The sequence below is a fragment of the Mixophyes fleayi genome, chromosome 9 (genome assembly GCF_038048845.1).
Source record: "Mixophyes fleayi isolate aMixFle1 chromosome 9, aMixFle1.hap1, whole genome shotgun sequence".
Lineage (NCBI taxonomy): Eukaryota > Metazoa > Chordata > Amphibia > Anura > Limnodynastidae > Mixophyes > Mixophyes fleayi.
In genome coordinates, this window is record NC_134410.1 from 61,922,323 (window position 1) to 61,935,078 (window position 12,756).

The 12,756-nt window shown below is 41.8% G+C and overlaps 1 protein-coding gene across 1 annotated transcript in view; it reads left to right on the forward strand.

Moving 5' to 3' along the window:
- The window catches only part of SLC16A2 (solute carrier family 16 member 2), a 154,004-nt gene that overhangs the window by 140,429 nt on the left and 819 nt on the right, over window positions 1-12,756 (forward strand). Inside the window, exons 3-5 of the mRNA XM_075184426.1 lie at window positions 2,232-2,691; window positions 3,460-3,603; window positions 11,887-12,115. Coding sequence (XP_075040527.1) covers window positions 2,232-2,691; window positions 3,460-3,603; window positions 11,887-12,115 — 833 coding nt within the window. The remainder of the gene's footprint in view (window positions 1-2,231; window positions 2,692-3,459; window positions 3,604-11,886; window positions 12,116-12,756) is intronic.

Genomic DNA, 12,756 nt, shown 5'->3' on the forward strand with positions numbered 1-12,756 from the left:
CATACGAGCTATAATAACTTTCGTGTTGTAAGAATAAAGATATATTGATAGGCTTGTTCAAATTGGCTTCAGAGAATTGGTGGGAATTCATTATTATTATCGTACATTTGTAAGGCGCCACAGTGCTCTGCAGCGCCGTACAATAGGGAAACAGGACATACATAAAACAAGGACAAACAAGGCAGACAAAATAAATACAGACATGAAAACAAAGTGTATGAAGGACCCTGCTCATTAGACAGCTTACATTCTAGGGGGCATATTCAATTGTCGGCGGGTTGCGAGCTGAAATCCAGCGACTAAATTACCATATTAACGGTTTTTCCGTGCACGATTACCGTAATAACGGTAATCGTGTGCGGACCGCGGGATTTTCGGCAATCCCGCCGACAATTGAATATGCCCCTAAGTGGAAGAGGGCACAGCTGAAACAAGAGACGCGAGTGTGGCGTAGAGTGGAGATTGGGACAACTGTGAGGGTGTATTAGTGTGAATAGTATAGTCCGGGATATGGTAAACTAAAAAAGAGACGGGTTTTTAGAGAATGTCTAAAGATTTGAAAGCTGTGGGAAAGTCTGATTGAGCGTAATAGGAAATTCCATAAGTGGGGAGCAGCATAGGAGAAGACTGGAGTTAGAGGTGGTTACCAGAGACGAGACAAGGCGCAGGTCAGAGGTAGATCTAAGAAGGGGGGAGGGAGAGTATCTTGATATGAGATTTGAGATGTATGAAGGGGTGGTGTTGAGGGCTTTGTAGGTAAGGATGAGTAATTTGAATTGGATTCTGGAGGACACAGGGAGCCAGTGTAGGGATTTGCAAAGTGGTGCAGCAAATGTGAATCAGTGAGAGAGGAAGATTAGTCTTGCAGCAGCATTAGGAAGGATTGAAGTGTGGATATATGGGTGTCGGGAATGCCAGATACCAGTAGGTTGCAGTAGTCAAGACGGGATATGATGAGAGAATGGATAAGCGTTTTGGTAGCATGGTAGTTGAGTAAGAAAAGGGCGTATTCTGGCAATATTTTTAAGGTGGAGTCAACAGGACTGGGAGAGAGTCTAGATGGGAGGAATAAAGCAGAGGGTGGAGTCAAGTGAGACACCAAGGCGGCAGACTTGGGAGACTGAGGAAATTAGGGTTTTATTAACAGTGATGTAGATTTATGGGGAGGTGGTGATTCTGGCTGGAGGGAAGATAATAAACTCTGTTTTGGATATGTTGAGCTTTAGGTAGCGTTGGGACATCCATGTGGAGATAGCTGAAAGACGGTTGGTTACACAAGATAGTACAGAAGGAGAGAGGTCAAGGGAAGAGATATAGATTTGGTGTAACCTGCTTCTAGTTGGAATTGTCCTCACCCATCTAGTAAGTAGTGGCAGGGGTGGTCCTGTAGATGATATTGAGAGAGAGGAGGAGTAGCGTACATCAGAAGTAGATCAGTGGGGGAGAGTATTAGGAGATGAGGCTTGAGATGTAGAAAGAAGTTGTTGTTAAGGGCTTTGTAGGTGAGGATTTTCAGTTATATTCTGTATGTGTATGGGGAGCCAGTGTAGGATTTTGCAAAGTGGAGCAGCATTTAGGTTGGATTAAAGTTCAGTCAGATGGGTGAGGAGAATTCCAATCAGAAGCAGTTTGCAGTAGTCAAGGTGGGAGATGAAAAGGAATGAAGTAGAGTTTTAGTGGCAGCTTCTGTAAGAAAGTGATGTATATTGAGAGATTGGATGTGAGCAGTGACAGAGAAAGCAATATCAAGGATTACACATAGACAGTAGTTTAGGATATTGAGGAAATTGTGGTGTTATTGAAAGTGAAGTAGAATTGTGGGGTTGACTCTGGAAGGAGGGAACATGATGAGTTTTGATTTGGACATGTTGAACTAGGTAACAATGGGAGAAGTTCCAATTTGCCAATGGAATACATTCTGATGTAGGTAATGTAGAAAAATGATGCAACATTGTTTAGAATATCTAAAAGATAATATGAGGAAAAAAACAATACGAGGAACAGAGAATAATTTCATAAACACAAGCTAGTTTGAAGCAAAAAAGTAAATGTATGGGCAACATCGGGCATGATCAACCTTTAGCAATACCATTATTGCTGAATACGCTTTCCCATAATGATTAATCAACCACAAATGTGGTAGGCCAGAGGATTAGTTAAAGGAATACTTAGTAAGGTGGCCAAATGAACAGTATCAGGATATTTTTATTTTTATTTTTTTTCCCCACCAGGTCCCTTGGTGTCCGATATTTCACGTATGGAATACTCTTCGGCTGTGGCTCCTCTTTTGCTTTCCAGCCCTCCCTTGTTATTCTTGGTCACTACTTTAAGAAGCGCCTAGGACTTGTGAATGGCATTGTGGCTGGTGGCAGTTGCGTGTTCACAATGTGCCTTCCTTTCTTGCTGAAGACGATGGGAAAATCTATTGGGTTGGCACACACATTTCAAGTGCTCAGTGTTTTCATGTTCATTCAGATATTCCTCTCTCTCACTTTTAAGCCTCTTTTACCCCCACCAGTTGATTTTAACAAAGAGAAGGAGAAGGTGGCAGGAAGAAGTAAAGCCCAGCAGTGTATGGCGCATACCCGGAAATATTTCAACATGCAAGTGTTCCGTAGGAAGACGTACAGAATATGGGCATGCGGAATCGCCACCACAGTTCTGGGATATTTTGTTCCTTACATACACCTGGTATGTGGATATTACTGATAAACAAAATGTAGTTTTTGATAAACCTAAAATATATACCAGCCAGCTGGTGATATTGCCCCATATAATATATCAGAAATATCAGATTAGAAATAAATATATATTTTTAAGGAAGAACGCAGCTTTCACTGTAAATTGTAAGGATATTCTAAGTCACTAAGGAGTTGAGTGGCCAAATAAAAGCACAATGCCACAGACCGTAGCTTTTCTGTGGTAGCTAGCCTTCACTCCCTATTTGTATTTATGAACATTGGGCTTCCATAACCCTGTCTCTGGTTCACTGGTTGATCTTCCTTGGGCCACTTTTGGTAGGTACTAACCACTGCATACCGGGAACATCCCACAAGAAATGGTGTTTTGGAGATGCTTTGACCCAGTCGTCGTAATGTCAAAGTCGCTCAGATCCTTACACTTTCAAATTTTTCCTGCTCCCAACGCATCAACTTCCAAAACTTACTGTTCACTTGCTGCCTAATATATCTCACCCCTTGACAGGTGCCATTGTAACAAGATAATCACTGTTATTCACTGCACTTATCAGTGGTTTTAATGGATTTTGGCTGATTGGTGTATAGACAAGCAATATTGCATGCATTAATATAAATTATAGCAGAAAAATCACAATGATAACTAAGATTATATGTATTGACCATAGACATGGAACGTCACACAATGTGACCTATTTACAATGAACAAAATCAATATAGCCTATATGTATAGTGAAATTTTAATCACTTTTCTATTTCTCAGATAAAGTTTGTCGAACAACGATTTAAAGATAACACAGGAGAATGGATACTCTTAGTTTGTATTGGAGCAACATCTGGCATTGGTCGTCTTGCATCTGGTAAAATCGGTGACTGTATTCCTGGTCTGAAGAAGGTTTACTTGCAGGTACTGGAGATGATACCATTCCTAATGTCGAATTATGTGAAAAGTTAACGATTCATTCAAGCTGTACTCTAAATCTAGGCTTGTTAAATCTAATGGAAAAGTATAAATCGTAGTAAGTTACATTTGTATGAAAATTAGATTTAAAATGTAATTAAGCTATATGTGAAGTTGATATGTAGTATTTGTACTATAAAATAGAGTTTTCTAGACAAGCTGATTGGAACACTTGAATGGTATTTCATTCTCCACTTTATCCTACATATCAATTTTATACATATGCTGGATTCAATTTTAATTATCATTGCTCTATAAATATAACAAATACTATTTCTCTAGGATATAAATTTCACAACCCTCTCTTATATTTATACACTTATGTTTAGAGCAATGCTAGAATGAATCTTTAATATTTTTGAATTAAAAGAAATTATTATTGCAATTTTACAGTTCACCTATTCTTTTCCCTTTGTTGCTCTTTTCTCACACGCTTTTATTTTTCAATTCCAAATTATGCAAGCGAGTTATGTGTTTTCTAAAGTCTCCGGTAGTACACTAGTGCAAACACAGGCAGTAGCTAAATGCTTGTTTAGCAAAAGAGAAACCATAGCAACCAATTTTTGTTGGGATCTGGTGCAAATCAGGATAATGAGTCATCTTGACAATGCAGATGTCAGTGGCGTTTGTTATTTTACAAGCTCTTTGCCTGCTTTTATTTTGTTTTTGGACTTTAATTTTGTTTCTAATCCCAGAATATATCATATGTATATATTATAGTCAATTAGATGCATACACGTAGAAAAGCATGAAATAACTTGATGTTGAAGTAAATGAGTAGTTTAAAATGCTGTTTGTATTCGAAGGTGTATCAAGTGATGCAGAATTTAGCTGATCAGTGTTCTAGTTGATGTCTATGAATTTCTTCAGGACCAACAGAACAATAGCAAACTTGCGTATAAATGTACTGCAGTGACAGGCAGTGTGACTGCAATGCTATATCACATGGAAAAAATATAATAACAAACAGTAAGTCAATAAAAATTAACATTTGTGTAATAAGACAAAATTGGTGCAAAAGCACTTAAAATATGTCATAATATCAAAAGCCAAGACAATAACAACACAAAATGAGATAACAGGAAAAAGTTGAAGCACCATGGGGCTAAGCCTTGCGTTGAAATAATCACCAGTAAGACTAGCCTTAAAGTTTCATGGAGGGGTCACATATTCACACAATAAATTGCAGTCAAAAGCCCTTTATGAAGCGTTGCCAATATTAATATCTAGTTGTTTATCTCCCTTAAAATACTTCTAATGGTCAGTAAACCCCAACTTCCTCAAAGTATATTGAGGAGTTTAGTAGATGTAGCAAAACTAAAGTAGAAATAAGGTAAATGTTGAAGAACTGGAGCAGATTCAGTAACCTTTTAATGGATTCCTCAGTCTTTATTGGCTTGTGCCTTCCTTCAGGACCGTTGCAAAGATACTACGTGCCCTAGGCAATATGCACTCCCCGCAGCCCCACATACCATTAATGCCCCCTCATACCCTTCCTTATATTAAACCCTCCAACACACCAACTCTGCACATATTTGAATGCTGTGGGAGGCAGACTCTTGTGTGTGTGCCTCCCTTGTGGCCCTTGCACATAGGTAGACAACATTAGGTGAAGATCTGTGATCTTTGAAATCCGCAGTTAAGGAGTGATGGGATGGCTGCACGTTCTTAAGGTTAGAAGCAAAGTTACAAATTATATTCTAACCACCAACAACACCCATTTAGAGCCACTCTTTATACCAATTGATATGTGGAAAAGATATACGTGCAACTCAGGGGAATTGAACACTGTTGGCTGTGATATCAATGTGTTTGAAATCTTTAAACTGCATGATCATGTATATAAACTTAATGAAATTGGATTACAATTGGAGAATAGAAATATATAAGTAATAAAATAATATAAATCAATACCCCAGCAGATATATATCCTTTATAATACTGTATGCTTATAATGTAAATTATTATAAACACCGATAAATAAGTTAATACATACATTCAACATACATTGAAATAAATGTGCTATTCTTAATTCCTGTACCCCAAGTGTCTTTCTTAGCTAGCTCCTTCTTGGCTACTTTTTTCCTGTAGCCGGCTTTTCAACCATTCCTCCCAAAGGCAGTTTTATCAGCTGGTGGTCTGTTCCGGAGCTCCAGGTGGATTCTTGTCTTTATATGCACATTGGAGGTGTTGCTCACAGAAATCCTGGCACTATGCTGCAGCGCAGTGTACACCAAGTGGCTGGTTCAGTAGGTGGAAAGTTGGATAGTGGATATAACTGTATTACAGGTCATCAAAAGGAAACCGACCTGCCTCATTAAATCAGTACTTGGCTGGAAAGCACAGAATGGACCTAGAAAAATAATAAAGTAATTGATAAAGGTTGCATGAAGGCATGTATAACCAATATATTATAGGCAGCTGAAGTTGAAAAGTCATTTTAAGACTACAGAAGACTGTAGAAGCAGAGGTAGGACACACAGAAGCTGGACTGTTATATAAATGACAACTCTGGTAAAGCCCAGAATATAGAAATGAACTGTCTGACATACAAATAAAAATGGGAGAAGCCAGTGAGTAAACAGCCATGCAGTGCATTAGCAAGACAGGACCACTGAGTGAGTGATAAGAGAGCAGTGTCCATGGTAATTGCCCCTCAAACTCTCTTCTCTTTCTCCCATTGTCTGTCTCTCATTCTCTAACTCCCTCTCTGTCTCTCTCCATCTCTTATTCTCCCTCTTACTCATTCTTTCCTCTTCCACTCTTTTTTGCTCTCTCTCCCTCGCTCTATCCCTCCCTCGCTCTCTCTTTCTTGCTCTCTCCCTCGCTCTCTTTCTTGCTCTCTCCCTCGCTCTCTTTCTTGCTCTCTCCCTCGCTCTCTTTCTTGCTCTCTCCCTCGCTCTCTCTTTCTTGCTCTCTCCCTCGCTCTCTCTTTCTTGCTCTCTCCCTCGCTCTCTCTTTCTTGCTCTCTCCCTCGCTCGCTCTTTCTTGCTCTTTCTCGCTCTCTTTCTTGCTCTCTCCCTCGCTCTCTCTTTCTTGCTCTCTCCCTCGCTCTCTCTTTCTTGCTCTCTCCCTCGCTCGCTCTTTCTTGCTCTTTCTCGCTCTCTTTCTTGCTCTCTCCCTCGCTCTCTCTTTCTCGCTCTCTCCCTCGCTCTCTCTTTCTTGCTCTCTCCTTCGCTCTCTCTTTCTCGCTCTCGCCCTCTCTCTCTCTTTCTCGCTCTCTCCCTCGCTCTCTCTCTTTCTCGCTCTTGCTCTCTCCCTCGCTCTTGCTCTCTCCCTCGCTCGCGCTCTCTCCCTCGCTCGCGCTCTCTCCCTCGCTCGCGCTCTCTCCCTCGCTCGCGCTCTCTCCCTCGCTCGCGCTCTCTCCCTCGCTCGCGCTCTCTCCCTCGCTCGCGCTCTCGCTCTCTCCCTCGCTCTCGCTCTCTCCCTCGCTCTCGCTCTCTCCCTCGCTCTCGCTCTCGCTCTCTCCCTCGCTCTCGCTCTCTCCCTCGCTCTCGCTCTCTCCCTCGCTCTCGCTCTCTCCCTCGCTCTCGCTCTCTCCCTCGCTCTCGCTCTCTCCCTCGCTCTCGCTCTCTCCCTCGCTCGCGCTCTCTCCCTCGCTCGCGCTCTCTCCCTCGCTCGCGCTCTCTCCCTCGCTCGCGCTCTCTCCCTCGCTCTCCCTCGCGCTCTCCCTCGCGCTCTCCCTCGCGCTCTCCCTCGCTCTCTCCCTCGCGCTCTCCCTCGCTCTCTCCCTCGCGCTCTCCCTCGCTCTCTCTCGCGCTCTCCCTCGCGCTCTCCCTCGCTCTCTCTCTCGCGCTCTCCCTCGCTCTCTCCCTCGCTCTCTCCCTCGCTCTCGCGCTCTCCCTCGCTCTCGCGCTCTCCCTCGCTCTCGCGCTCTCCCTCGCTCTCGCGCTCTCCCTCGCTCTCGCGCTCTCCCTCGCTCTCGCTCTCTCCCTCGCTCTCTTTCTCGCTCTTTCTCGCTCTCTTTCTCGCTCTCTTTCTCGCTCTCTTTCTCGCTCTCTTTCTCGCTCTCTTTCTCGCTCTCTTTCTCGCTCTCTTTCTCGCTCTCTTTCTCGCTCTCTTTCTCGCTCTCTCCCTCGCTCTCTCCCTCGCTCTCTCTCTTTCTCACTCTCTGTAGCTCTTTCTCTAACAGAGGATATTTGTAATGTAAATAGTTGTTTACTAAAAATGTTTTCAATTTCACTAGAAAAAGCTATAAAAATACAAAATATCTATTTTCTGCATAATGCCACCCCCCCCACACACACATATACACACACACATATACACACACACATATACACACACACATATACACACACATATACACACACACACATATACACACACACATATACACACACACATATACACACACTTATCCACGTCCCCAATGATGCTGACTACATGTACATGAAATGTTTAGTTCATGCACACTAGACCTAAACTTGTGTAGTTATTAGGAGAAATAAGTTTGTGGAACTAGAGCTTAGATGGATACTGTCACTAAGTATTAATAAATAGCATTTTCTTGATTTTTTCGTAGATTTATATATATTCCCATTAATGTACAATCAGTGTCTCTATTTTAGATGTTTATATAGCATGCATACATGTACTATATATTTGCACAGGCTTATGGTGGGCCTACAGCTCCACGTCTTCTGTGGCTGTGCTTTTCTCATTGGATGATATATCCCCTATTGTAAATTATAAGAATACATTAAGTCATTGCTGAGTTCCATGACTATATAAATAGAAGTCATGTACCTCCAAAGTGACTTATTTATTATTATTTGTATAGCACCATTATATTGTGCAGTACACGCGCGCACACTGAATTAACCCACCAGTATGTTTTCTAGTACCACAGTCATTTACAGCAGTTTACTCCTTATAATACACAGCTTTTCCTAATAAACACTGAAGTGATGACATCAGAATTCACCATTTATACAGAGATAAATTAAAACTTTATACATATATTAGCTTCACTTGTGTATTATAGATTTTAGACTAGACCCTAGGTGGATCAGATGAGCCTTGCATAAGGTGTTTTAGCTTTACAGTTACCGAGAATAGAATCCCTTTTATTGACTTCACAAACTTCATTCATTTTGTGGATGTCCCATTTTCTTTGTCTGGCAGCCAGTAGAAGAATCTTAATATTGATAAATAATAGTGTGAAATAAAAGTATTTTGACAAATGCACACATGTCCGTCACTTCTTTTTAATGTCACTATTTTGGGGACATAGGGCTTAAAGTTACGTGTGACTGAGCATACTACATGTTATTCATCTGCTGCATGACGATTCGTTTAAAGTGTATGGTAGTGTTAATGGCATCATCGTGTAGAGATGCCAGCAGTCATCCTCATGTTGATTTTCCCAAACACCCCTTTAATACATTTTGAATAGTTAAATGTGTCTGTGTGTTTATCTTTAATCAAGCATTTTTTACACGGTGTGGAGATGTTTATATTACTGCATTTATTTACAGGAGAATAGGCTGATGCTTGCTCTGGCAGCCCTGGGTATGCTAGCAACTGATATGCCCAAGCACTTTAGGCATACCAGGTCATGCTGGGACCTTTAGTGCACCAGCAAAACAAATATTGATTTAGTATTAAAAACTTTATTACCACATACCCACCTCCCCAGGGTTGTTTGGGAAAAGCCACAGTTTTTTCACCACAGGCTGTTTTTTTATGGGGCCTAGGGAATTCCTTGTTGTTGTGTCACCAAGCTGGCCTGTCAAAGCCTAGTATAGCTGCTACTGGCTTATGCCATGACACTAATGCATACTTGCCTACTCTCCCTGAATTTCCGTGAGGCTTCCAAACTTCGGGGAGTCGTACCGGACTCCCAGACGAGTAGGCAACCTCCCACACACTTGAGGAAGTGGAGCTTATGGACACCATTGTGCCATTAAGCCCCACCATTAAATGATTAAATGCCACAAATTTCAGGGGGGGAGGGGATTATCAGGGCAGTCTTTCCCATTGGGCTCAATGGGCAGGTGCCCGGGGGCCCTGCAGCCCAGGGGGGCCCATCGGAGGCGGCAAAAAAAAAAAAAGAAAACCTGGAGAAAAAAAAAAGACAATACATACCTTGCGGTCAGCTGGCGATCCGGCTCCCTCCATGGTCTCCTCCTCCGTACGGCGCTCGCAGTGCATGTCGGGCGTGACGTCATCACACCCGCCCAACATCCATTGCAGAGCGCGACGGAGGAGGAGACCATGGAGGGAGCCGGATCGCCAGCTGACCGCAAGGTAAGTATTCAGGTTTTTTTTGTGTGTTTTTTGTTTTTTTTGCTGCCTCCGACGGGCCCGGGCTGCAGGGCCCATATATATAATCATTATTTTTTTTAATTTTTTTTTGTATATATAGGGGCCCCGGTGCACTGCTGTGCCCGGGGGCCCAAGATGTTCTTAAGAGGGCCCTGGGGATTATAATAGGGGATGGGGCTATGGTGACACACTGGCGTCACCAGGCCGCCCTACTTTAGTCACATGACCTCTCCTCCAGGGATCTCCCCAGGACAGGTCTTAAAAGCTGGCAGGTATGCGCTAATGCTGGTAGTACTCTGAGGGGTTGTGCTGTTTTTTTCTAAAATGTATTTATTTATTTTAAACAATAGCAAGGTCCATGCTTATGATCATCATTATCAGTGAATATGGGTTGAGCACCCGCAACAGATAAAATTCCTGGCAGGAACTGCAATATGTTGTAATTACATTCACACGCCCTTACTTTAATTGCCCCAACTTGGCCTCCCCTTACATCTCCCGTTCCGGGTCTCTAAGTGTACAAAGTAGTAACTCTAAGATGCGCCTTAGTCTTCATATGGAGTCACGCTTACATTTTCTGTGTGCACTACAGAAATGCATATTTTGTGCAAAACAAATGGACTTGCGTCCAGCTCTACATGAGGCCCATCGTGTACAAAGTCAGGGAAATGTACAAGTTTCTTATTTAGAGCAGTGTAAGCAGTTTTACCTACAGTACATTTAAGAACATCAAAAATGCATTGACAGCAAGTTCATTAATGTGCACTTTGCAAAGTGTTATCAGTCACAACAATGTTTTTTTCCGTGCACGTTTTACCAGCAGTACCTTGTTCTTCCAGCCAGAAAACTTTGATAACTAACTTTGGATTGGTTAGACTTTTTTATTCTCCATTTTTTTAACCCAGGCAGATTGTGAATATTTAACTTTTATGTGCTGCAGCTGCTGCATTGTAATTTATAGGGTAACATTCATTTCTTTATCCAGGGTTACAACATATAGAAGGTCCCTGCTGGATTTTGGAAATGAAGTGCTACGTTTAGCAAGTTTCTTGGCCAGCCAAAGCCTGAGGTTTTATAAGAGGCTGTATAGGTTACAGGAAATTTTATTCCGCTGACGTGTAATGGGTCTAGAGCCCAGACCCTATATAACAAGAACTTTAAATCATGACATGTGGGTACAGACAGCAGAATATTTTATTGGTTTTCAATTCCCCAGAATAACTGAATATTCATTAAAAGTGTATTTCATGTTCGGAAAATGAACACATATGGATATAAATCAGTGTTTTGTGTAGCTTGATGCATGAAGGCAACAGTTTTGTGTAAAGTATGAATAAAACAGCTGATCAGAGGCAGCAGTCAGCGCCGGACCATGGTAACAAGGTAATTATGGTTAGTGTGTTGTAGTAGTAAGTTATTTTCATAGGAGTTATAGCATTTAAAAAAAAAAATTGGGGACCCGGTTTAAATAATGCACATGTCCTCTGCTGTCCATCGAAGCCAAAATATATTGTTACTGCTGCATATCAATGGCTTGTTCTCTACTCTTTTCTTTCTCTCAGGAATTTTTGCAGTTGTTTTCCTATGGGATGAATGAGGGAAACATCTGTACTAAAGTAAAGAGTCATTAGGATTAGTGTTTAATCTCACACTTTTTCACTGCTCATAATTCCAGCAGCTAACACCCTGTCCTGCCAGGGCAGTTCTGAACTCTGTGTTGTGTTTGGCCACTACGGCTTGTTAGCTGCAAACCTCGTCTTGTGTAGTAGGGCATTTCACACAACCCATCCGCATACCTTGCCATCTTATTTTCAGTAAATTAACAGTTTCCAGCAAGATTTACTTCTCTTCCTGTCTTACTTTTTCCTGAGCCTTTTTTTTTTGCAATGGTTTTACACAAGTTTTAAGATGTCATTATCTCTGTGATATTTGAGTCACATCTGCCCTTTTATGTCTCAGGTGGCCTCCTTCCTGCTGCTGGGAATTCTGAGCATGATGCTGCCATTGTGCCAAGTGTTTGAGAGTGTCATTGTGGTGTGCCTGTTCCTTGGCTTGTGTGACGGCTTTCTGATCAGTATGATGAGCCCAATTGCTTTTGAGCTGGTGGGTCCAATGCAAGCCTCGCAAGCTATTGGCTATGTCCTTGGACTCATGGCTATTCCAATGACCGCTGGACCTCCTATTGCAGGTTAGTTTGGAGCAATGACATTTGAAACTAAGGTAATACCTTATATTGCTGAATATTTTAAAGATGATGCTTACATGTAGACTATATATAGTAATTCTATGTATATGTATTCCTCATTAGCACAGAATTCTGTAGTTCAGCAAGACTAGATAACCTTGGGAGGTGCAGCAATGTTGCGTACACTAATAAGATTAATTCTGTAGTGCAGGGAGGTTATTTGTTTAAAGTACACCTGTCACTTACTCAGAATGGAGGCAGTCATTTTTAGGATGAACCAATATTCATGAGGAAACCGCCTCTGTACTAGCAACTAGTGACAACTCTGATGAAATGCAATTTTCAGTGGGTATAATGGAAAAGAATCTGTAGTGAATCAAGATAAATTCACCAGAATTTTATTTCATGCAGTTTGGTGTATCTGCAGTCTATATTACTTGTCTTGCAATAGATCATATATTAAAGGTACTAGCTCACAATATGCTATTAGAGCATATCACTGACACACAGGGGACTCCTACAACCACAGGAGTCCGTATATTTGCAAATTGCTCGATTGATGGGTCCTAGTAGACGTAAAAGATTAGGGTTTCGCCCTTGCACAAATGGGAACAGTCAGGAACATAACTGGGTTATGACAGTAG